The sequence below is a fragment of the Chlorocebus sabaeus genome, chromosome X (genome assembly GCF_047675955.1).
Source record: "Chlorocebus sabaeus isolate Y175 chromosome X, mChlSab1.0.hap1, whole genome shotgun sequence".
In the NCBI taxonomy this organism is placed as follows: domain Eukaryota; kingdom Metazoa; phylum Chordata; class Mammalia; order Primates; family Cercopithecidae; genus Chlorocebus; species Chlorocebus sabaeus.
The window spans coordinates 49,504,427-49,530,614 of record NC_132933.1 but is presented as its reverse complement, the minus strand read 5'-3'; the positions used below and the strand labels follow the sequence as shown (position 1 = coordinate 49,530,614).

Genomic DNA, 26,188 nt, shown 5'->3' with positions numbered 1-26,188 from the left:
AAACTTGTGAACAAATAAGAACCTAAAAGAGCCAGTCTTTCAAGATGGATTCCAGGGGCTAACTGAGCCTAAATTTAAAGTAGAGCCAAGCTGCCACTTGCTGACTAGAGCTCACATGTGTACTATGAATTCCCCAAAAACCCACACCTCTATCTAACTTTGGAACTTTCAGAGCTCACCTGAACCAACCAACCAGAGCTCATCTGTGGCTGCCAAATAAGGGCTCAGCTGTATTGACCAACCAGAGCTCAACTGAGTCAACCAATCAGAACTATGTTTGAAGTGTTTATTTGCATAAATGGACTGTACTGGCAACGTTGATAGGAAGTTTCTTTACAAAAGCCATATCCTCTCTTTGTTCTCTGGAACTGCACCTTTGTTTTACACTGAAGTCTGCACCTCCCTGGTTTGCAAACTGTACACAGGAATAGCCTCTTTCTTCCAAATTCCTTTACAGAGAATTTTTCTTCACAATATGATGCAAGAGGTAGGAGACATGCTTACAGCTGTGGATTCATATCGTGAAATCACCACAATTACAATAAAACGAAAAATCGAACAGAGAAATAAAAAGTAGACAAAAAACTCAAACAAATTTTCTCTTCAATTTACAAGGCTGAACAGCTAGGAGGACACTTTGACCTGCTCACATTTTGAGCCAATGGCTGAAGCCCAGGACTGGAGATACTTCATTAGTTGAGCCAGTGAAGAGTGGGGTTTGGATGCTCTCATTGGATACTTCTATCATAAGTGATGCATACTCACAGGACATTAAACTTTGCATTAAAAAAGATTGTAGACTGGGAAATAATATAATTAGACAAATGTGAATGAGTTAGAGCAGTTACTTCAGTTTCTAGGAAGCTTAAAAAGAGTGTTGTTCGTTGATTTATTTGACTTAGCTATTTCTGCACTCTGGGTTTTTGTTATGTGTTTAAATGAACTCTATAACAGAGGTAATGTTGAAAAAAGATTATATGAGGTCTGCTTGTTCCATTAATAATGTTTGTCCCAGATTGATGCGTCTGAATTTTTATTTATAGCAGTAAACTGTTTCCCTTTTTTTGTGTGTGTATGTGTAATGTGATTTAATTACTAGTATATCAGGTATGATTTTTGTAACCACATTTATAAGTTAATGTGATTTAATTACTAGTATATCAGGTATGATTTTTGTAACCACATTTATAAGTGAGCTGCTCATGTATATATATGTGTGTGTGTATATATATATTTAGTATGCTTCCTTCAATGGGTATCAACATCATATTATATTTTCTTGAAATAAGTTTTGTCGGCTGGGCGCAGTAGCTCATGCCTGTAATCCCAGCTCCTTGGGACGCCTAGGCAGGAGGATTTCTTTAGTCCAGGAGTTCGACACCAGCCTGGGGAAACATGACGAAACCACATCGCTACTAAAAAAAAAATACAAAAATTAGCCAGGCGTGGTGGTGTGGGCTTCTAGTCCCAGCTACTCGGGAAGCTGAGGCAGGAAAATCACTTGAACCCGGGAGGCAGAGGTTGCAGTGAGCTGAGATCGCACCACTGCACTGCAGCCTGGGGGACAGAGCGAGACTTCATCTCAAAAAAAGAAAAAGTTTTCTCTCTTTAAACCTGGAACCATCTTATTAGCAATAAATGACCTGATCTTAAAAGTCTGACAGGAAACAGCATTGAAATTTGGGATGGTACCTTCTTGGTGACCACTGTTTCTTCAATTCTTCTTAATTGCTAAATCCTTGTTTGGTTCAATTTCTGGGATTTATGTTTTACATTCATATATTTAATAAATGTTTCTGAATATATTATCATAGATTCTTGAAGGGTATTTTTTAACTTCAAAATATTTCCAATTTCATGGATTCAATTTTTCTCCATAAGGAGGTTTCTTAGAGAATTGGGGTAATGTTTTTTCACCCAACATCACTTATTCACCAATACTAACATTCAGAGTATTTTGGGGATCAAATACTGTTAAGAAAACAGTTTTAAATTTCATGCATGTTTAAGGATTTTGTAATATTTTTACAAGCATCCCAATTTCTGTTTGGAGACTGTGGTTTGGCCATCGTTCCTTACCCACATTCACTAAAGGTGTTGATCATAACTGAGGACAGGAGCCCAACAGCCAGGTCCCTTTATGCCCAGGACCCCTCAGCAGCCATGTCAGGTTGTTCCTGCTGAAGCCAGGGCGACTTAGCCCAGGATAACAGTAGATTCTGAGATGGGTGAGAAATGGTCCACACGTGGCCACAGTCATTCCTCTGGCATAGTGAACTTGGGCTCAGGAGTTCAGGCTGTTTTCAATGAGCATGAGCTGAAATTGCTACACTTTGGGAGTTTTCAGTGACACACTTCAAAGTGCTCATCGTGTAGCATGGATCAGTTGAGTAGGGCTGATGCACTTTTGCCCTGTGTTGCATCTATCTGTGTAACTTTCTCCGAGGTAGACCACATGGGGCGCTTAGGCCGTCAGACTCCCATTGTGATTCGTTAACGTGATACAAGCAACGGAACCACCCAGTCACCTTCAATGCAGAGAGGTTTGCTGACAGGCTCCCTGGGTGACACTTCATCCAATTAGATGTGGCGTTGTCCTGTGTCGTAGAGTCATGCGGCCATACCAAAGTGCCCCACCTTCCCCGGTCCACAACCGCCATTGTCTGTTCATCCTATCTAATGGCCGCTGCCTCCATCATGGCTGAGGCTACCTCTAAGACGACCTCTGAGGAAGACCTGAGCACCCAAGAGCCCAAAGAGGCCAACTCCACGACTGTCCAGAAGCAGAAGTGAGATCGCTGAGGGTCCTGCAGGCGCCCTTCCAACCACCACGGGGACAGCTTCGCCACCTATTTTCCACGGGTGCTAAAGCAGGTTCACCAGGGCCTCAGCCTTTCCTGGGAGGCTGTGAGTGTCATGGATTCTATGGCTTATGACCTATTCGACCACATCGCCACCGAGGCTGGTCGCCTGGCTCGCTACACCAAGCGCATGACCATCACCTCCCGGGATATCCAGATAGCCATGCACCTGCTGCTGCCAGGGGAGATGGGCAAGCTCGCCGAGTCTCAGGGCACAAATACTGTCCTCAGGTACACCAGGAGCAAGTGAGCTGCCTCAGGAGCGCCTGAGCACCGCGGAAACCCAAAGGCTATTTTGAGAGTCACCACATGTGGCCTGAAAGACCTGTGGCCTGCCAAGGGGGGGACCCCACCGGAGGTTGGGGTGAGTGGCGCCCTTCCGATTTGGGGGACATGTGGCGTATGGCGTCCTGCGATTTTTCAAGCATTTTCCCCGCAGTACTAAACATTGTCAAACTCCAATACATCTGTAGTGCAATTTGCTCCAAGGAAGAGTAGTGGGTTTTTCTGTGATCGTGTTTCATTTACTCGGTTTCCTAAATGGTCACTTTTATTAGTTATCTTTCTGGTGATATTATCATTGACTGATCTTACCGTTTTCATTTTCATTCTGCTGCGACTGGATGATGGAATTCTCAAGAACTTCATTATGTGTGATATGGCAACAGAGAAAGTGAATACACTGATATAAGAACCAAGGTAACCCTCCTAAACGTTTTCAATATGTCTCCCATCACGAATCCATGTAAATAAGTGAATGAGGCCCAGTTACAGTGTAGATATAGCTAAATAAAATTTTTAAGAATCCCTTCATATTCAAGCTTCCTCGACTCTGAGATCACTATTGCAATTCATTCTGTTTTTGCCCTAACAACAATTTTTTTTTATCTTTTTGAACAGAAACCTTCCTACTTCCAGGTATGTGTCAGTAGGATTAGGGAGTGTCTACAAAAACTGCTCATGCACTAGTGTTCAGTGGTGCAGCCAATGAGTGACCTGTAGTCTATCAGCATGAGTTATTGTACCAGTGTGGGGCGAGTGACCCAGGCTGAACCCACAACAGCCTTCCTGTGATATTCAGCCTGGTGGTTCAAGGGAAGGCAATGTGATTCTTTACCTCATGTTTTTGTTTTCAGTGTTTGTAATCATGGTCATTTAAGGATATGAATCCAAAGCTAGGAGTAGTATATGTTCCTTGCCCCTGGAATCAAGTGATGCATAGCATGGTCAGCCATTCGGAGAAGTAAGATAATGCATATTTCCTCAAGAGATTTACATATTAATAATCATGTTAATGTTAATATAGGCTATCTTTCATTGTGCTGTCTTCTGGGTCCCAAGTCTTCATATTTTTAGCATTTTTTCTATAAGTGTATTGCTGAATTTCAGAGCATCTGGTGACTTTCCCATTAATTTTCTTTTCAATTGATTTCCAGCTGCCAGAGTGTGTGGACAAGAAAACATACTCTGGGATTACAACCCACAGGAATTTATTATGTTGTGCCTTGAAGCTCAACATTTTTGTTAAATGTTTCCCGTGAATTTTGAAACATCTCATAAACAACCCATCTCTTTCATATGTAGAAACCAGTAAAGGATGGCACTCTCGGTCAAACCATGAAACAAAAGCTGGATAAATGACAAAAATCAAAATTTTCTTGAGCCCATCAGAAGTGAGAAAGAACCACCCAAGAGGGACCCAACACATAGCCACATAGATTATTCCACCATTTAAAGAGGACCCCTCAGTCAAGAGGGAAAAGTGTTCAGGGCAGGATAGTAGCCAGAGCTTCCCTGAGTACTGCAGATGGGAATGCGGGGGAAGGTCACCTCCAGAGTTCCACTTGGGATCCACAGAGAAAGGATGTAGAACCAAGAAGTCCCCTCATTGGGATTTGTTTTTCCAGAATATTAGAAAAATATGAAAATAGTTGAAGAGAAACGTTATGAAAATAGTTGAAGCTGTGCTTACTGCACCAGGAGACTAGGAAAACCCCCCACAAAATCAGTTGCAAGTAAATCCCTCTGGATGGTGCCGCCAAATGTTCCTACAAGTCCAGAACAACACTTGCCAAACCAAAGAGTCTTGGCAGAACCCTGTTTCTTTCCAGAGACAGAGCTGTGTAGCTGGTCCAAAACACCACATCTCACTCAGTGACTTATTTCTCATTATGCTAATTGTTTTGCTGTAAAGTGCCAATGTTTCTGTGAATTAAGACCTACAAATAAATTTTTGAAGTTACCCTTGCACATGTGTGTAATTAGACAAGTCCTTTTCAGAAACCAAATCCATTGGGATATTTTACCCTGGAATATGTGTTTTCCCTTTGTAAATTCAGAAATCAAAGAGGGCCATTAGTAAAACAGGGTTAACAATGAAATCTGATTTGGTTGTGGGGAGTGAAGAGTGAGGTGGCAAGGGGACTGATGTTGGTGTATTATAAGAAGAAAGAGGAAAGGGGTGAATTGATGCGATGATTGGAAGAGGAAGTTCGCAATTCGATATAGCATTTCAGTGGGTGATTGAGCATAAGGGGAACCTAATGAGAAATCATGATGTCATGTTGTGACTTATGGGAAACATCAACTAATGGAAAGAGCTTTGCTGCCTAAAAAACAAATAAGAAGTATCAATGTAGGGAAAATAGCATGAATGGGATAAACAGTCCAGTCAAACATTTTATCCGCTTTCCCTGTAAGCTGGAGTTCATTTGAAAACATAAGCAAGGACCCAAACACGGCACAGAGAAAACTACATCAAAAAGTTTAAGGAGCAATACCTATTCTAGGCTCCCTCGTAATGAAATCTCACTTGTTTAGATTTATCTGATTCTGCTCTTCTTCAGGATAAAATCTATTGTTTCTGAAAATCTTCATGACTGGCCTCTACATGTCATGGGGATGATGGAATGCTGTCCAGTGGAGCAGCACAAGCTCCACTTGGATCCGGGTCAGCCAGTAAGGCATCTGCAGCTGAGGAGCCACAGTCCAAAGTGTGATCAGGTCTCCCGGTCTGAACTAGGAAGAGTTAGTTGTCCAGGGATGTTCAATGGGAGTTGAAGGGGAAAGCTGTGATTAGAAGGGTGTGCTTCTTTGGTTCCTCGATTGGTTGTATGATTTTAGTGCTGTTGATGGAGGTGTATTCTATTAGCTTTCGAGAGCCGCTGCAAAAATGTTCCAGGGACTGGCTGACTTAAACACTATTTATTTTTAATCTCACAGTTCTGTCACCTTTTGGTAAGCAGACTAATCCTGTTGGGCAGGGTCAAACCTCATAACTTCACCTTAACCAGATGACCTGTGTAGAGACTCTCTCCAAATAAGGTCACATTCTAAAATACTAGGGGCCAGGACTTCTACCTGTGAATTTAAGGGAGACACAACTCCATCCATATTGGTACATCTGCATCCATTCCGCGGCACAAATTGATGTCCTCACATAGAAAGTACATTCATTTCATCACAACATCCCCAAAGTCTTAACTCACTCCAAAATCAATTCTCCAATATCTCACCTGATAATCTTCTATATCTGGAATGGGTGAGTCTCCACGTATGACTCATGCTGAGGCAGGAGTTCTCTTCACCACTGCACCTGTGAAGCTAGACAAGTTATCTGCTTCTGACAGACAGTTGTGGGACTGGTACCGGATAGGACTTATCATACCAAAAGCAGGAAATCTGAAAAGCTACTGGAGTTCGTGGGCCCTAAGCACTTTTGAAACCTAGTGGGGGCAAATTCCATTAGATTCTAAGGATGGAAAAGATTCTACTTGGGCTCAATGCTCTGTCCTTCAGGCCCAATGGGGTAAGAGCTTTACACCCTAAGCCCTGGGCAGCAGGGTGGGGGCTCTCCCCACAGCCTGGGCTGCTGCAGCCCATCCCTTGAAACCGAGGAAGTGGGACGAATGCCTGGAACTTGGGAGGTGATCTCTGTTTCTGGGATCAAGAGAGAGATGCCCCAGTCCCCTATTAACGTGCTCCTGGTTCTTGGGGGCAGTGACGGCCTTGCTAATCTCTGACCCAACTTTGGAGTCCTTCCCTGTCTCAAAAATGATGAAATGGTCACAGCTGGGTACCTCAGTCAGTCCCTTTCTTGCCGGTACACTCTAGGAACTCTAACAGCCTCCTTTCATTTCGTCCCATCTTTGTCCCGTTCAGTCCAGTCTGGCAACTGGTTTTTCTGGTATAAAACTCTCAAAAAATTGTTGGCTTCCCATGGAATTCACATGAGTCCAGGCCATCAGACAAGAAGTTGTCTACAGATCTTTCTTGAATACCCATATCTCCCATATCTCAATTCCTAACTTCTGTAGAGGTGATTGATTTGATCTGTGAGCCACATGCCTCACCTCTTAGGCTAATGGTTTTCCGGGTGCACCCTTGCACCTGTTTCCAGAGCAAGGTATCTGCATACTTTGAGTACCTTCTGAATCATCCAATGCTGGCTTCCTTTTCCTCAGTGCTTCCTTGGCTAATTCTTCTCTCTTATCTCCCATCTACTGTATGGATCTAGGAGAAACAAGATTAAATCCTAAATACTTTTCTCAGTTTGCCAGTGTAGTGGCCAAGGTTTCTCCGGTCCTCTTAAGTTTCGCTGAAAACTCAAGTCACAAAACGCAGATCCATAGAACATGAGGCATACCAACTTATTTAACGTGTATTCCCGGGAGCCTTTAGTATTAATAGCCAAAGATACATGGGAAATTATCTATTTTTATGCCTTGGCTGAAAGTATAGACAGCTGTGTAGAAATATGATGGGACAAAAAGGCTATGATCTATTGCTAATAGACTCAGTGAGGGAAACTCAGCAAGGCCTGTGCGTCTAGACTCTGCTTGGCCTATCTGAGCACAGAGTCCTTCCTCCCGGATACAGGGCAGGACCCTCTCTGGAATAGGGGTCTTGTGGCTTCCATTCAAACAAGAAAGGTTAGATCATTTCTTCATGGAGATGTTTTACATGAAAATATGGAAAATATTACGATACCATGTCTAGGTTTTGTGACTATATTTAGAAAAAAGAACTTCTGGTTTCTAGGATCCACCTTCAGGAAGAGGGATTCTGGTCTCTGTGTTTAACCCCCGGGGCTGAATGGGACTAAGAGACAGGAGGACCAAGAGCGTCAGAGAAAATCTTTTTCATCCGAGACTACTTCTGAAGCCCTCATTTTGGGGTATTGTGCCCTGAGCTACAACACTAGACATCAGCTGCATGTGCAAGTTCATCACTTACAATTTCTGCTTTCCTCAAAGACACTAAGAACACAATACAGCCCAAGCCTTTGCCACTGTAAAATTAGGATCACCTTTCCTCAGGTTTCCAATAATCTCTTCCTAGTCTCCATCTGAAAACACACCACAAGCTCCTTTAACACACATAGTTCTAAGAACATTTCGGTGATCAGGATATATGTACTCTCTAAGTCAGATATCCTTTCTCTACATCAAAGAATTCTTTCTTAACCCTCATTTCAATTGCATTTGGTGTTCATATTTCCCCCTGCCATTTCCTAAAGGCACTCTAGGCTTCTTGTGTCATGCATATCAAAACACTTCCAGCCTGTGTGCATTACCTAGTTCTAAGGCCCCTTCTAATCTTCCAGATGTTCCTTATCATGTCATGCCACTGCTTGTCAACAGTATCTCCAGTAGTTTGCTAGGGCTATTCTGACAAAGTACCACAAACATGGCAGCATAAACAGCAAAAATTTATTGTTTACATTTAGGCAGGCTGGAAGTCCAAATCAAAGCGTCGGCTGGGTTGGTTCCTTCTGAGTAGTAAGAGGGAAGGATCTCTTCCAGGGATATTTCTTTAACTTGTAGATGGCCCAGTTCTCCCCATGTCACTTCACATTTTATTCCCTGAACACATGTCTCTGCGTCTGATTTTCCCCTTTTGGTATGCAAAATGCATACTAGTCATTTTGGATAGAGTGCACCCTAATGAATGTAATTTAACTTGAGTACTCCAGTAAAGGTCCTATCTTCAAGGAGGAGAGAGATGAAGAGTCAGGAGTCTAATAGATACATTGGAGATAGAGGGATCTTAGGTTGCATACTCCCTATGGGAATCTAATGAATGATGATCTATCACTGTCCTCATTACCCCCATATGGGACCATCTAGTTGCAGGAAAACAGGCTCAGGGCTCCCACTGATTCTACATTATGGTGAGTCATAAGATTATGTCATTACACATTACAATATAATAATAATAGAAATAAAGTGCACAACAAGTGTAATGAACTTGAGTCATCCCAAAACCATCCCCTCAATGCCGTTCTGTGGAAAAATGGTCTTCCCTGAAACAGGTCACTGGTGCCAGAAAGGTTGGGGACCACTGGTCTAGCTAGCACATGCTGGCAAACTCAATCCCATGAATCATTTCTTATCTTCGGCTATGTCTGGGAATAGGGGCAATCTTTGGGATTACTTCTTCTCTGAACAGGGTATGGCATCCAGTTGCTGTTGAACTTCAGTACACTATTGAGAATTCTAATTGTCAATGACCAATACATTGATCCTCTAAATTAACCTGCTAAATTATATTAAAAAGATTTTAGAGATTTCTCATTCTAACTGATTGATAAAAAGGTTAAATATATAAAAAGACACATTCTGGTGTGACAGCTAGCCTTAAAACTTGGCTTGACAAAAGTGAAGAGCAAAAATCTGACCAAAACAAAGATAACTTCCTGTGTCTGCTCAACCTGCCTCATGTGGGAATAAAAACAACGGCCACTCCACCTTGTGCCCTTCAAGTTCAAATTTTGCACTTTCACCTCAACGCCGTGGGTTGCATTGCTAGTCAGGAAACCAGGCCCTCTTGGTTGGATATTGGTGTGACTTTTGGGGGCCATCTATTTCTTATTGACCCTTTTCCCTTCCTTGGAGTGTTTTTGATTTCCTGTCTTCCTTCACCTGCGATGCGGGCACATGAAACCCTTTGGCCTTCTTGTGAAGATAGCTGAGAGTCTAAGACCCTAGAAAAACTGGTAGGATAAATATATGGGTTGTATCCTGTGAAAGGCTAGCAAAACTTTCTTTTCTCTTTAAGCTGTCTCTGGGGTTTGGGGCAATTCTGAACCTTGTGAAATCTACTTTCCATGTCTTTGGAGACACTTCATGCATCCTTGGTTATGTCATAATCTTGGTGAAACCTAACTGAAAAGGTACCTTTACAGAAAACAAAACAAAGAAGAAAAGGTCAAAACCCAGAAATATCAGCTGCTTGTCTTCTTCTTCTGCTTGTGGGCCACAGTGGCTTCGACCGCTTTCGGCTCCTTCGTGCTCAGACCTTCGTCAGAGGTCGTCTCAGAGGAAGGCTCAGTTATCTCGAATGCAACTGCCAGTGGATGTGAGGAACAGACAATGATGGTTGACCACCAGTGGGAGGGCCTTTTATAGTCACTGCATGGCTTTGATGGATTTGATGTTTGTGAGGCTGGGAGTGCAGGCAGGTGCCAGTCAACAGCCACTTGTCCCTGAGGACATTACCTGAGCTGCCTTGCTCTAGCTCATGCCCTTCCCAAGGTGGACCACATGCAAGGACAAATCCAGGAAGGGGTAAAAATATCTAGCTAACTATTCCCAACGCTGAATAACTCTGATGAGCCATTTTATCTTCAGAGCTTCTGTAGGTATCCCAAGAGGATTTTGTTTGGCCTGAAGAAAGCATGAACTTCTTTCTCTGCCCACTCCTGCCTCCTTCCTGTCCGTTCCTCAGCTGCTGATCCGGGATAAGTGTCCTGCACACTAAACTCCGTCACGGTGTCAGCTTCCTGCAGAACCTAACCCAGAAACAATGATACAGGGAACACAGGGAGAGAAATTGAAAACTCTTAGTGTTGACACCACCAGAAATCTTGTTAAAGAAATTTCCAAAGAATGTCATTTAAAGAGATGTAAAGTGACCAAAAGAGCACGATTGGAGATGCCAACAGGGCATAATAATGCAATACACTGACAAATAGGGGTTAATGAAAAACAATGACTTATGAAACGGATACAGTGAAGACTATGAAGACATTGAACAATCAATGAAACAAGAAAGAACAACATATTATAATTATGCATCACGTGTGCAATGGTGGCATCCTTGCGATTTAAGGGGCACATGACCTGTGGCATCCCACCGATTTTTCATGCATTCTTCCTCTGAGAACTACACATTGTCAACTCTGCTTCAATCTATATATGTGGTGCAGTTTGTTCCATGGGAAATAATTGATTTCATTTGATAATTTTGCAGGTAATCACTTCACTACATAGTCATTTCTGTCAGTTCGATTCCCAGGCCTCCGTTTATAAGGATTAGTCAGATCAACGTTATTTTTGTAGCTAAGTCCCTTAATATTTTCACTCTTATTCTCCCCAGAGAATTTGGTGGAATAGTCCATATGTCCATTATGTTTGATTTGGCAACATATAAAATGACATTCTTGATATAAACATCTTACCTATTTAATCCTGTTTTTCGAACATGTCTCATATACATAATTCTTTTCAACACACAAATTAGGATGCAAAGAGAGTACACGAGATAGCCAAGTAGAATTTTTAGGAAGCATCTCACTATTCCAAGATCTTGAGCAATGAAATTACTGTTCTGATTGCTTCAGATTTATCCAATTCTTTTCCTTTCTTGTCCATAAACTCCTGTTTTTAAAAACACAAACTTCTATCAGTTGCAGTTGTGCATCTTTGGATGATGGGTGTGTCCAAGGAGAATGCTAAGCCCCAGTCTCCACTCATTTCACCACAGAGGAACCTGCAGCCCACGAGCACAAGCATGGAAGATGACTGGGACTGAAACAGTATGTACGTTCATTGGTGTTGCCCTATTACATGGAAGAGGGACAGAGAATGATTTTTGCTTGCTCTGTGACTCTTTGCTCACTTGCTTTCAAATGTGGTGATTTAGAGATATGAATCTGTAGCTGGTAGTGGGGCATGTCTCTTGCTCCTTGCAATGACTACGAAAAAGATGATGAGGCAGTAAGAAATCTAAGAAGATCCCTCCTTTCTCCTCCTGGGATGTCAATGTTAATATTAATGTGAACGTTAATACAAAATAATTTACATTGTGTTGTCTTCTTGGCCCAATGGGTGTGTGTTTGTTTTTCTATATCTATATTGCTGAGGTTCAAAACAGTTGTGACTTTCCAGTTACTTTTTAAAAAGTATTATGTATATCTAGCACTCACTTCTGTGGAGAGAATACATACTGTGGGATTTCAATCCTTGGAAATGTATGGTACGTTGCTTTAAAGTCCCGTATTTGTCTATTGTATTGTTGTTATTAGTACTTTCAAAATAAGTTGTAAATTCCCCTTTGGAGTAGGATGCCGACACCCGATTAGGATGTCAAGTCAAGCAAATGATAAAACGAACCCTGGATAATCTACAAAACCAAATCCTTCTGCAGCTCATAATAACGTGATAAAACCCTGGCAGGAGAGACCAACCACAGAGGATTTCACCTGTGGCAGAACCGCAAGTGCTCAAGAGAAAGAATGTGGGCAATGCAAGATGCTCCAGAGAGCTTCCGTGAACAGTGCAGGTGGAAAGAGGGGAACGATGGCTGATCAAGGAGGCCATGGAGTAATCTGTTTTTCATTTTAGGCCCAATGCTGACTAACTGTGCTGGGCCATAATACCTCCACAGCTCACCTGCAAATAGATAAACTAAGGATTTAGGGCCACTGACCCACCTTATCAGGATTAGTACTTATTTTGAATTTTAAGAAAATCTCATAAAAGTATTCCAAAAAGAATAAAAACGTTTGCTTCCAAAAGTGACTGAAAAAAATCTATCACAAAATTAGCTGCAATAAATGTCCCTGTGTGGTGCTTTGAGATGGTCTTACACATCCCTCACAAAATTATGGAAGCTGAAGCCTCTTTTCAGAGATGTTTGCCTTTGCAGGGATAAAAAGTAACTGTGGAGTTGTTTGAAAAACACTGCATTCCCCTCAATCACTTTATTTCTATCAGGCTCATTGGTGCTGCATGAACTTGCCAGAAGTTTTCCATAGGACATGAAAATGTTCCACCAAAGAATGTTAATACTTGCATACTGTTCTTAAGCACTTAGTCTCATGAGTAGTCATTTATGTAAACATTGAATGATTAGGACTTTCTTCTTGTGTGTTGTGTTTGTAAATTCAGAAAGTATACGGGAACGTTAGTGAAGTAATGTTTAAAATCCACCATAATCCAGCTGTGGAATGCTGACTGGGAGTGTAAGGGTGACTGACATAGACAAATTATAGGCAAGGGAGAGGAGAAATGGGTCTTGATGCTGAAGACTGGAATGGGAAATGAATACATCTGATTATTCATCTCTGTGGCTGAAAGCAGGTAAAGGGCAATAAGTGAGCATCGGTGATCTAATGGTGTGTTTTGCTGAAAGAAGGAACTAAAGGAATTGGCGTGCATCATGTAACTAACAAATTATAAGCATCATACCAAGGAAAACAGTAGTAGCAGATCAAGGATACCCTCATTAACTTTTGTCAACACGATCCGTATCAAGGAATTCCCATTGAAATACATGACTGAGGATTCAAACATATTATAGAAATACCGAGATCTTTTTTTTTTTTTTTTTAAATAACATATACCCTTTCCAAATGTCCCAGCCAAAGATACTATTCCCACTCATTTGGATTCATCTGCATCAACTATTTTCCAAGTTATAATCTTTTGTTAAAAAATAAAAATAAAACTTCATGATCTTCAACTGTACATCATGGAGAAGATGGGAGCGTCCAATGAGAGGAGCTGAAATCCCACTCTACCCTGAATCACAGGAGGGATGCAGCTATTGAGCCACAGCCATGGGTTCCCCGTGTGCTTAGGGATCCAGCCAAAAAATCTGTCTTTCTGGGTGTTTGTGCTTGAAGACTGAGGAGGAAATTTGTGTTTGCACTCTTGTTGGGAGCTTCTTTTTTTTTTTTTTTTTTCTTTCTTTTTTTATTTTTATACTTTAAGGTCTAGGGTACATGTGCACAACATGCAGGTTTGTTACATATGTTTACATGTGCCATGTTGGTGTGCTGTACCCATTAACTCATCATTTACATTAGGTATTTCTCCTAACACTATCCCTCCCCCATCCCCACACCCCATGCCAGGCCCCAGTATGTGACGTTCCCCACCCAGTGTCCAAGTGTTCTCATTGTTCAATTCCCACTGATTGGTGAGAATATGTCGCTTTTTGTTTCCTGTCCTTGCGGTAGTTTGCTGATTATGATGGTTTCCAACTTCATCCATGTCCCAACAAAGGACCTGGACACATCCATTTTATGGCTGCATAGTATTCCATGGTGGATATGTGCCACATTTTCTTTATGCAGTCTGTCATTGTCAAGACTCGGTTCCAAGTCTTTGCTATTGTGAATAGTGCTGCAATAAACATACGTGTGCATGTGTCTTTATAGTAGTGTGATTTATTATCCTTTGGGTATATACCCAGTAATGGAATTGCTGGGTCAAATAGTATTTCAAGTTCTAGATACTTGAGGAATCGCCACACTGTCTTCCACAATGGTTGAACTAGTTTACACTCCCACCAACAGTATAAAAGTGTTCCTATTTCTCCACATCCTTGCCAGCACTTGTTATTTCCTGACTTTTTAATGATTGCCATTCTAACTGGTGTGAAATGGTATCTCATTGTGGTTTTGATTTGCATTTCTCTGATGGCCACTGATGATGAGCATTTTTTCATGTGTCTGTTGGCTGTATAAATGTCTTCTTTTGAGAAGTGTCTGTTCATATACTTTGCCCAATTTTTGATGGGGTTGTTTGAATTTTTCTTGTAAATTTGTTTAAGGTCTTTTTAGATTCTGGATATTAGCCCTTTGTCAGATGGGTAGATTGCACAAATTTCCTCCCATTCTATAGGCTCCCTGTTCATTCTGATGGCGGTTTCTTTTGCTGTGCAGAAACTCTTCAGTTTAATTAGATCCCATTTGTCTATTTTGGCTTTTGTTGCCATTGCTTTTGTGATGTATTCATGAAGTCCTTGGCCATGCCTATGTCCTCAACGGTTGTGCCCAGGTTTTCTTCTAGGGGATTTATGGTTTTAGGTCTACCATTTAAGTCTTTAATGCAACTTGAATTAATTTTTGGACAAGCTTCTTTCTCTGATCGTTTGGTCACAGTCTTAGTGGTTGAAAGACATGAATTAATAGGTATGAATGGAAATGTCTCCTGCCTACACCATCAATAAGAGAATAAAGGGAATCAAATGGAAATAGAGAGATAAAAATGATTCTCTCTTTTCCCATCCCCAATTTTGTCCCCAACCTACTTGAATGTTCAGGTAATAGTGTGTTTTTTTCACCTCCAAGCACATGGGCCTGACCAAAAACCCACTACATTTATGTGGCAGGATAAAAATCCCACCCCAGTGTAGTGGCTGGTACAATGGGGTTGGTCCTCATTCTTGACCCATCACAGCCTTTCTCCTCTTTAATTGTGGCCATCACTCCTGGATAAGTGGAGAATAAATGCGTGGCGGGGAGGATGTAGCTCGAAAGAGTGGCATTTATTCTTTCACCTTATTATAAAGGACCGCCATCAAACATCTGTGGTCACAGGCCAAATGGGCTAGCACCTGAATAGGGCATTAGTGGAGCACAAAAAGGCCTTGACTCCTCTTCACTCGCATCCTCAATCCAGTCCCTGCCATGCAGCATCTCTCTGATGTGTGTGACAGACCGGTCCTGCACCTCATGGGCCTGCTACTGCTTCCATAATTCTTCTGAAATCCTGAAATATGTCCATCATTTAACTAACTGTGCTCCCAAGATCTATACAGAGACATTGGTGAACCACACATGCTTTTGGGGGATTGACATTAGGCAAGGACTATCTGGTGGACCAGATGCTTGTTGAGGTATTTTGTCATGCACTAGAAGGAATTTTGTGTTAATGAGGAATAAGGTACATAATTATTGTGCTTGCTGTAATCCTCGGACCGGCAGAGTGAATTCTGTCCCTTCCAGGGACTCGGTATCCCTTCACAAATACATCAAGGGCCTTCCTTACCCAGAGTTCCACAGTTACTGGGTTACATCTGACACCAGCACCCAGGTTGATCTCCCAAATGTCACTCCAGTGCCTGGTCCACCTGACATGGTATTAGCCTTTGAGTTTGTCAGTCTGTCAGAAGTTAGTCAAAGTAATGCTTCTTTAAGTTAACATATCTTACAGGAAATACCTCAAACAATAAGGAAGTACATCATTTATTTGCTTCACCTTACTCAGTCTCCATTAGAGCGTGAATTCAAATGAAATTGCATGAACAAGTGTTTTGTCTAAACAAACTTCAACAGAGTGGGATGTCTGACAGAAAGGGTTGCCTCTTGTTTTTACACTCACTGAATTGCTTTTATTTGCAAATGTCTTGTTTTCTTTTCTTTTTTTTTTTTTGTTATAGCACAACTTATATATTTCAAATGGACAAAAAATTAGTATCATTTACAGTATCTTAAGATAAATTTCCTTTGAATGGGAGCTTCCTTTCCAGTACTTTGAGGTCTACAAGACGTATCTAGAAAATTTACTACTGTGGAAAATGAAGACTGCTTAAATCGAATGGGGGGGAAGGGGAAGGGCCTGTGGTTTTTCTTTTTGATTAATTGCTGTAACACTGTCCTTCGGGCAGCTGAGGGAGTTTCGTATTTTCTTTAGACATCATTAGGCGCCAAAGCTCTTGCAGGACAACTTTGATGCTATATGAATTCTGCCATTTTGCTAGCACTGATATGGCTCTTGGGTCCACCACTCCATTAGAACTATTTACTCCATTCATATTAATTTTTGTTACAAATCTTACAAAGGGGGGTGCTTCTGGGTATTTAGGTCCACATTCTATTTTAAGGCTGTATATTCGGTTTTCATAAATTGTTCTTGGAGGCCCAATTATCATCCCTGTCCATCTTGTAAGTGTCATGTCTTTGTCATCTTCTAGACCCCAGCTAACTGTGCCATCTCCTACTCCTTTCTGGCCTTCTTCGAGGTCTTCCAACAGTCGGAAATTGCGAGGGACTTTAACTCCCGAGCCCGTGGTGGCTGCCATCTTGCGTCGCTGTTGCTTGAAGGCCGGCCCCTTCTTCACCTTGTTTTCTTTTTATACGCTTTCATTACTCTTGAGTCAATAAGCAGGAATTGGATTGCCAGGTCACAGAGTAAGTGCCCATTTAATTTCCAAGGAGCTGACAAATAGTTTCTGAAGGGCTGTGTCATTCTACATGAGCACTATCAATGCATGAGAATTCCAGTTGTTCAACATCTCTGCCAACACTTGATATGCTCAATCTTTTTATATTTCTATTGATGTTATTTTTAATGCACAAATCTTAACTGTATGCATTTATGGGGTACAATGTGATATTTTGAAATATGTATTCAATGTGGTAAGACTACACCAAGCTGATGTCCATTCCCTCGTTTACCTATCATTTTTACGCTGAGACACATGAAGTTTACTTTCTTGATTGTCCTGATTTACACAATCCATTACTACTGACTGTAGCCATCCTGCTGTGCAATAGATCTCAAAACGTATTCATCCTGTGTATCTAGAACGTGTCCCCCTTTGACCGGCAACTCCCCATTTTCTTCCTCCCACCCCTCCCCACCCACGTCCCAGCCCCTGGGGAGCCGTCATTCTACTCTCCACTTCTGTGAATTCAGCTTTTTAAGATTCTACCTATAAGTTAGACATTTGGTATTTGTCTTTCTGTGCCTGGCTTATTTCATAACTTAGCAGAACGTCCCCCGGCTCTATCCGCAGTGTGCCAAATGACATACGTTGCTTTTGTCAAGGTTGAGGAGCATTCTGTCGTACCTACATACTACGTTTCCATTACTCATGTACCCAATGATGAACTCTTAGTCAGCTTCCGCATCTTCACTGTGGTGTATAATGCTGCTGTGAACACGGGAGTGCAGATGTCTCTTCATGGTACTGATTTCATTCCCTTTGACTATAGACCCGGAGCAGGTATGTGGGATTTCCAGACCATATTGCAATTGTATAATTTCATTTTTTGAGGAATTTCCACACTGTTTTCCGTAATGCCTCCACTACTTCACATTTCCACCAAACGTGTACAAGAGTGCCCTTTTCTCTCCATTCTCGTCAACACTGTTATGACTTTCATCTTTTCTGGTAAAAGCTATTCAAACAGGTGTGTGAGGTGACATCTCACTGTGGATTAAATTTGCATTGCCAGGCCAGGCGCAGTGGCTCACGCCTGTAATACCAGCACTTTGGGAGGCAGACTCGGATGGATTGTCAGGTCAGAAGTTCAAGAGCAGCCTGGTGAAGATGGTGAAACCCCGTCTCTGCTGAAAATACAAAAATTGGCCGGGTATGGTGGCGGGCACATGTAATCCCAGCTGCTCAGTAGGCCGAGGCAGAATTGCTTCAAGCCGGGAGGCAGAGGTTGCAGTGTGCGGAGATTCTGCCACTGCACTCTAGCCTGGGAAACAGAGAGAAACTCACCCTCAAAAAAAAAAAAAAAAAAAAAATTGCATTGTCTTCATGATGAACTGAGTATTTTTAATGTACCACTGGCGGTTTGAGCTGCTTCTTTTCAGAATTGTCTATTGAGGTCCTTTGCTGATTTTAAAATTGAATTATTTGCTTTCTTGCTATTGCATTGTTCATATTCCTTCTATATTTTGGATATTAACCTTTTATCAGATGTACAGTAGCAGTATTTGCTCGAGTTCTGTGGGCTTGTTACCAACAAAAGGGGTCCCCCGAAAGGTGGTATCTTTCCCTGTTCGGTGTTGTGAAGCCAATATGAGAAATTGCAAGTGAGTGTCAGGCAGTGCAGGCTTTATTCCCTGGCCATGGACTTTACAAGCAGGAGGTTGGCTCACAAATCAACTTCTCACCTCGGGAGAGGCGGAATGTCACAGATATAGGGTATCTTTAATGAAGGGATTGGGCATTGAAAGCAAGGGGAGGAATAATCATGTCTTTTGTCTGGATAGGTGCAGAAATTCTCGAAAACAGAATGCCACCTGCTTTATTCCCCATTCATGGTTTCCTTCAGTCATTGTCACGGTGACTGTCAGCTGTCATGGTGCTGGTGGATGTGTCAGTTCATATGGGAATTAGATTATAATGAAGTTCCAGGTTCCTCTAAGATCAATTGAGCTGCCATGTTGCATCCCATCAGCCCCAGCCGGCTTGGTCACAATAGGAAATTCTGATGTCAGGTATCCTGTTTCCTAAAAACAAGCAGAGTTAAGGCAAGGTAGAAATTTAACTAGATCGTGTATGCATTACGTTGTGTAACAGGTTGTCTCCTTGCTCTATTATTTATTATTTTTCTGTAAAAACATCTTTAATTTGACACCATCGCATTTGTCTACTTTTCACTTTTGTTGCCTGGGCTTTCAGGGTCCTATCCAAAAAATCATTGTCCAGGTCTATGTCATGGAGCTTTGCCAAAATATGAAAGTTGAATGGCAACAACAGAAAAATTAAAGAAATGTTAAATGGCAGATTAGGCCCAGTTGGACTGAGAATCGGAGAAAGAGAAGACAGATGTAAAGTCATTGTGAAAATTTCATAGGGACATATCACGTGAGAAAGGGGTGAGGAGAACTGATAAACCTTAAGGATTTGACTAAAAAGCAAAAAGTATATCTCATAAGTAATACTGGGCAAGTTGGGAAGAATTCTAATCAAAGGGAAAATAGCTGGTAATTTCACAGTATTGAAGGAAGACATGATATCCTACTTTTAAGGAGGACACCTGTACCCATCCTTCTAAAGCTTAAGAAAAGTAAAAACAGAAATCACCATAGCTGAGAAAAGAAAAAAAGACAGCTACAAGGACCATAAAGGAATAACAAATAGTTTGACAGCCAACCTCCTTATATCAATAAATAAAAGTCAATATCACAGGAGATATGTGTCAACACAGAATGTCATTGCTAGCTAAAGTATTATTAGAGAACGAGGCTGTGGTAGGTGTGGACGAGCCAGCGTCCCCTTTAAGGATGGATTGACTGTTTTGGTTGTTGGGAATGCAAGCAGGTGCCAGTCCTGAGCCATTAGACCTTTCCGGTATTACCGTAGCTACTCTTAGTTACCTTGCCCATATACACTGCCTGATCCAGGAGAAGTTGAATGGTCTGGTATTTTGGCACAACGGCAAATACACTGATGGGCCCCTTTATCTTCAGATGTCACCCTGAGATCAGAGTAGGATTCCATTGGCTTTATACTCAAGATGTACTTCTCCCTATGCCCACTCCTGCCTCCCTCCTGGCCCTTCCTCAGCTATTGACCCTAAATAAGCTTCCCACACACTAAACTTTATTTCAGAGTTCATTTCTTCCAGGACCTAAGTCAGAAATGATGAGATTTGAGAGAAATGGAAAACTCTTAGTGTAGATACCAACAAAAACTTTTTAAAAGAAATTTCTGAAGAATCTCATTTAAAGAGATGTTAAATGATCACAAGAAGATGATTGGAGGTGCCAAGAAGGAAAGGTAATAGAGTGGATGAGCAAGAGGAGTAAAACGATGATTGTATAAAACTGACACAAGAGAAATGCAACAACAGAAAAAGAAAACCCTTCAGGATGATATCCTTGATGAACATTGATGCAAACATCCTCAACAAAATACTGGCAAATCAAATCTAGCAGCACATCAAAAAGTGTATCCACCACGATCACGTGGGCTTCATCCCCGGGACCCCCATGACGCAAGGTCGGTTCAACATACTCAAAGCAACCATTGTGATTCATCACATAAACAGCACTAAAGAGAAAAGCCACATGTTTATCTCCATAGCTGCAGAAAAGGCTTTTGATAAAATTTAACACCCCTTCATGTTAAAAACTCTCAATAAACTATGTACTGAAGTAACACACCTCAAAATACTAAGAGTTATCTATGACAAACCCACAGCCAACATCATACTGAGTGGGCAAAAGCTGGAAGCACTCCCCTGGGAAACTGGCCCGAGACAAGGATGCCCTCTCACCACTGCAATTCAACATAGTCTTGGGAGTTCCAGCCTGGGCAACCAGGCAAGAGAAAGGAATAAAGAGCATTCAAATAGGAAGACAGGAAGTAAAAATCATGTCCCTGTTTTCAGACATGATCCTATATCTAGAAAGCCCCATCATTTCAGCCCAAAACCTTCTCAAGCTAATAAACAACTTCAGCAAATCCTCAGGATACAAAATTAATGTGCAAAAATCACCAGCACTCTTGTACATCCACAACAATGAACCTGAGAGCCAAATCACGAACGAACTCCCATTCACATTTGCCACAAAAAGAATAAAATTCCCAGGAAGACAGCTAACCAAGAAAGTGAAAGACCTCTACAAGGAGAACTACAAACCACTACTCAAAGAAGTCAGAAGTGACACAAACAAATGGAAAAACATCCATGCTTACGCATAGGAAGAATCAGTATCGTTAAAACGACCATACTTCCTTCGAATCAACCCAAATGTCCATCAGTGACAGATTGGATTAAGAAAATGTGGCACATATACACCATGGAATACTATGCAGCCATAAAAAAGGATGAGTTTGTGTCCTTTGTAGGGACATGGATGCAGCTGGAAACCATCATTCTTAGCAAACTATCACAAGAACAGAAAACCAAACACCGCATGTTCTCACTCGTAGGTGGGAACTGAACAATGAGATCACTTGGACTCGGGAAGGGGAACATCACACACCGGGGCCTATCATGGGGAGGGGGGAGGGGGGAGGGATTGCATTGGGAGTTATACCTGATGTAAATGACGAGTTGATGGGTGCAGCACACCAACATGGCACAAGTATACATATGTAGCAAACCTGCACGTTGTGCACATGTACCCTACAACTTGAAGTTTAATAATAATAAATAAATTAAAAAAAAAAAACAAAAACGACCATACTTCCCAAAGCACTTTACAGATTCAATGTTATTCCCATTAAACTACCATTGAAATTCTCCCCAGAACTGGAAATAAGATCCTAAAATTCACATGAAACCAACAAAAGAGCCCGAATAGACCAACGCAATCTTAAGCAAAAGGGAGAAAACTGGAGGCATCATGCTACCCGACTTGAAACTATACTCCAGGGCTACAGTACTGGTACAAGAACAGAGACAGAGACCAGTGGAACAGAATAGAGAACGCAGAAATTATTGTTGCTATTGTTATTATTATATTATTATTTTGAGAGGAACCCAGAAATTAAGACTGCACACCTACAACTATATGATCTTCGACAAACCTGAAAAAAGCAAGCAATGTGGAGAGGATTCCCTATGCAATAAATAGTGCTGGAGGTGCTGACCAGTCATATGCTGAAGATTGAACCTGGACCCCCTTCCTTACACTGTATACAAAAATTAACATGAGATAAACTAAAAACCTAAAAGTAAAATCCAAAACTGTAAAAACCCTGGAAGACAACTTAGGCTACACCATTTGGGACATGGACACCAGTACCAGCAAAGATTTCATGACTAAAATGCCAAAAGAAATTTCAACAAAAGCAAAAATTGACAAATGGTATCTAACTAAACTAAGGAGCTTCTGCATAGCAAAAGAAACTCTCATCACAGTAAACACACAACCTACCAAATGGGAGAACATTTTTGCAAATGATGCAGCTGACAAAGGTCTAATATCCAGCATCTGTAAGGAACTTAACCACATTTACAAGAAATAAACCAACAACCCCATTAAAAAATGGGCAAAGGATATGAACAGACACTTCTCAAAGGAAGACCTACACAGGGCCAACAAGCAAATAAAAAAAGCCAGCATCACTGATATTAGAGAAATGCAAATCAAAACCACAATGAGATACCGTCTCACATCAGTCAGAATGGCTACTATGATGAAGTCCAAAAATAACAGATACTGGCAAGTTTGTGGAGAGAAAGGGATGCTTACACACTGTCTTTGGGGAAGTGTAAATTAGTTCAACCATTGTGGAAGACAGTGTGGCAATTCTCGAAAGACCTGCAGTCTGAAATACCATTCGACCCAGCAATGCCATTACTGGGCATATAGGCAAAGAAATAGAAATCCTTCTATTATACAGACGCGTGCATGCTTATGTTCATTGCAGCACAGTTCTCAATAGCAAGGACATGAAATCAACCCAAATGCCCATGAATGATAGGCTGGATAAGGAAACTGTGGTACATATACACTGTGGAATCCTATGCCTCCACAGAACAGAACAACATCATGTCATTTGCAGCGACTTGGATTGAGCTGGAGGTCATTACCCTTAGCAAACTACTGCAAGAACAGTGATATGGTTTGGCTCTGTGTCCCCCACCGAAATCTCACCTTGAATTATAATTCCCATGCTCTCCCCGTGTCACGGGTGGGACCAGATGGAGATGATGGAATCATGGGGGTACTTTGCCTCATGCCGTTCTCATGATAGTAAGTGAGTTCTCACAGGATCTGATGGTTTTAGAAGGGGCTTTCCCCTTCCCTTCGCTCTGCACTTCTCCTTCCTGCCACCACGTGAAGAAGGATGTGTTTGCGTTTCCATCCACCATAATTGTAAGTTTTGTGAGGCCTCCCCAGCCCTGTGGAACTGTGAGTCGATTAAATCTCGTTCCTTTATAAATAACCCAGTCTCGCCTATTTCTTCATAGCAGCCTGAGAACAGACTAATACAAGCAGAAAACCAAATAGTGCATGTTCTCACTTATAAGTGGGAGCTAAATGATGAGAACACATGGACACATAGAGAAGAACAACACACATTGGGGCCTATCTGATGGTGGAGAGTGGGAGGAGGGAGAGGATCAGGAAAAATAACTAATGGTTACCAGACTTAATGCCTGGGTGATGAAATAATCAGCACAGCAGAGCCCCATGACACACGTTTACCTCTCTAAAATACCTGTACATTCTGGACATGTACCCCTGAACTTAAAATAAAATGGAAAACAGCCTGATACAATAAAGATTATGACTATATTAAAAATTAAGGAAACAGGCAGGGCGCAGTGGCAGATGCCTATAATCCCAGCACTTTGGGAGGCCGATGTGGATGGATCACTTTAGGCCAGGAGTTCAAGGCCAGCGTGGCCAACATGATAAAACCCTGTCTCCACTAAAAGTACAAAAATTACCTGGGCATAGTGGCGTATCCCTGTAGAGGTGGAGGTGGCAGTGAGCTGAGATCGCACCAATGCACTCGAGCCTGGGCGACAGATTGTTGTCTCTAAAATTAAATAAAAGAGAATTAAAGAAACAACATAAGGAGTATATATTATAATTTTGCATCACGTAGATGATGGGAACATCCTAATGAGAGCAGCTCATGCCATAGTCACTACTGGCGTAGGCAATAAAGGCTTTCTAGCCGTTGAGCCACCACAAGCCATGGCTGAATGTGTGGTGAGGTGACCTGGAAATGAACCAGTGAGAACCTCCCTGGGATGTTTAACCTTGCAGATTGTGAAGAAAAACGATGTGGCTCTTTCTCTGTTTTTTGTTTGCCTTTTTTTTTTTTTTTTTAAAGAAAAATGTCATGCTGACTTACTGATATGAATACAGAGATTGTTGTGGACAGGTCTCTTGTGCCTTGTACCAAACTAAGAGAAGGATTGGCTTGCTAAACGTTTAAGTAGATTTATAAAATCATCATTTGTAATGGGGCTGTCCAGAAATGGTTAACTAGAGTTCAGTCACGGAGCATATCATATACGATGTTATCTAATAACAAAAATGAGCCTTTTTGTCCTTCTTAATTATGAACCGAGTTATTAGGAGTAGAATAAGTTGTTTGTTAAAGACATGACATCAAATACACTTGAAAGCCTGGCCTTTGAAATGACAGTTCATTGATGACCTTTATTTCTTTAGCATTTCTTAAGAATTTTCTTGTTCATTTCCTGCAACTTAATGTTAGTTAAATGCATTTAAGGAATGTCTTTGCATATATTGTCAGAGACTCTTGAAAGCTATCTTTCTAACTTGAACATAATTTTCAGTTTTGGAATCCCTTTCTCTCCCTCGTGGGCTTCCTAGGAGATTTAAGAGGATATTTTTAACCCAATATCTCTTAAAATTATTAGCCATTACCGCCTTCTGAGTTGTGATTTGTGGTTGTTGTTTTGTTTTCCTTTTTTTATAACTTTTTAAAACGTGGTCAACGTTCAGTGTTGTCATATGTTTTTAATAAAAGCACCTTTCTGTTTCTATTGTCTGCTTGGAGGCTGGGGTATGGCCATTTCTCATTCTCCTGATTCACGGAAGATGTTGATCAGAACTGAAGCCAGGAGCCAGACCGCTAGGTCCTTTGATGCCCTGGAGCCCTCAGTAGCCATGTCAGGGAGTTTCTGCTCAAGCCAGGTGACTTAGCCCAGGATAACAGTAGATTCTGAGATGAGTGAGAATTGTTCCACACGTGGCCACAGTCATTCCTCTGGCACAGTGGACTTGGGTTCAGGAGGTCTGTCTCTCTTCAAGGATCATGAACTGAAATTGCTAAACTTTGGGAGTTTTCAGTGACACCCTTCAAAGTGCTCACGGTGTGACATGGATCAGCTGAGAAGGGTGGATGCGCTTTTGCCCTGTGAGGCATCTGTCTGTGTAACTTTCTCCGAGCCAGGCCACAAGGGGCGCTTAGGCCCGCAGACGCGCACTGTGATTGGTTGACGAGATGCCAAGCAACGGGACCATCCAGTCACCTTCAACGCAGGTAGGTTTGCTGAGAGACTCCCTGTGTGACACTTCATCCAATCAGAAGTGAAGCTGGCCCGAGACTTGGCGCCATACTGCGTACCCAAGTGCCCCCGCTTCTCCGATCCACAACCGCTATTGTCTGGTCGTGCGGTGTAATGGCCGCTGCATCCGTCATGGCTGAACCTTCCTCTGAGACGACCTCTGAGGAACAGCTGATCACCCAGGAGCCCAAAGAGGCCGACTCCACGATGGCCCAAAAGCAGAGCAAGCAGAGGAAGCGAGGGCGCCGTGGGCCCTGCAGGTGCCACGCCAACTGCCGCGGGGACAGCTTCGCCACCTATTTCCGCCGGGTGCTGAAGCAGGTTCACCAGGGCCTCAGCCTTTCCCGGGAGGCCGTGAGTGTCATGGATTCTTTGGTCCATGACATACTGGACCGCATCGCCACCGAGGCTGGTCGCCTGGCCCGCTCCACCAAGCGCCAGACCATCACTGCCTGGGAGACCCGGATCGCTGTGCGCCTGCTGCTGCCGGGGGAGATGGGCAAACTGGCAGAGTCCGAAGGCACGAAGGCTGTCCTCAGGTACACCAGGAGCAAGTGCATTC

The 26,188-nt window shown here is 42.1% G+C and overlaps 1 protein-coding gene and 2 pseudogenes across 8 annotated transcripts in view; 2 read left to right on the top strand and 1 right to left on the bottom strand.

Moving 5' to 3' along the window:
* LOC103232431 (histone H2B type F-M-like) overlaps positions 1-3,493 on the top strand; it is a 61,423-nt pseudogene extending 57,930 nt beyond the window's left edge.
* A 12,790-nt stretch (positions 3,494-16,283) lies between these two features.
* Positions 16,284-16,986, bottom strand: LOC119620923 (ubiquitin-conjugating enzyme E2 variant 1 pseudogene; annotated as a pseudogene).
* A 4,816-nt stretch (positions 16,987-21,802) lies between these two features.
* LOC103232430 (histone H2B type W-T) overlaps positions 21,803-26,188 on the top strand; it is a 33,780-nt gene continuing 29,394 nt past the window's right edge. For all 8 annotated transcript variants that reach the window (XR_012091923.1, XR_012091920.1, XR_012091922.1 and 5 more), the window contains exon 1: positions 21,803-26,165. Coding sequence is in view for 2 of the 8 variants with exons in the window: in XM_007992442.3 (XP_007990633.2) it covers positions 25,741-26,165 (425 nt within the window). In the remaining 6 variants the exon portion in view is untranslated. The remainder of the gene's footprint in view (positions 26,166-26,188) is intronic.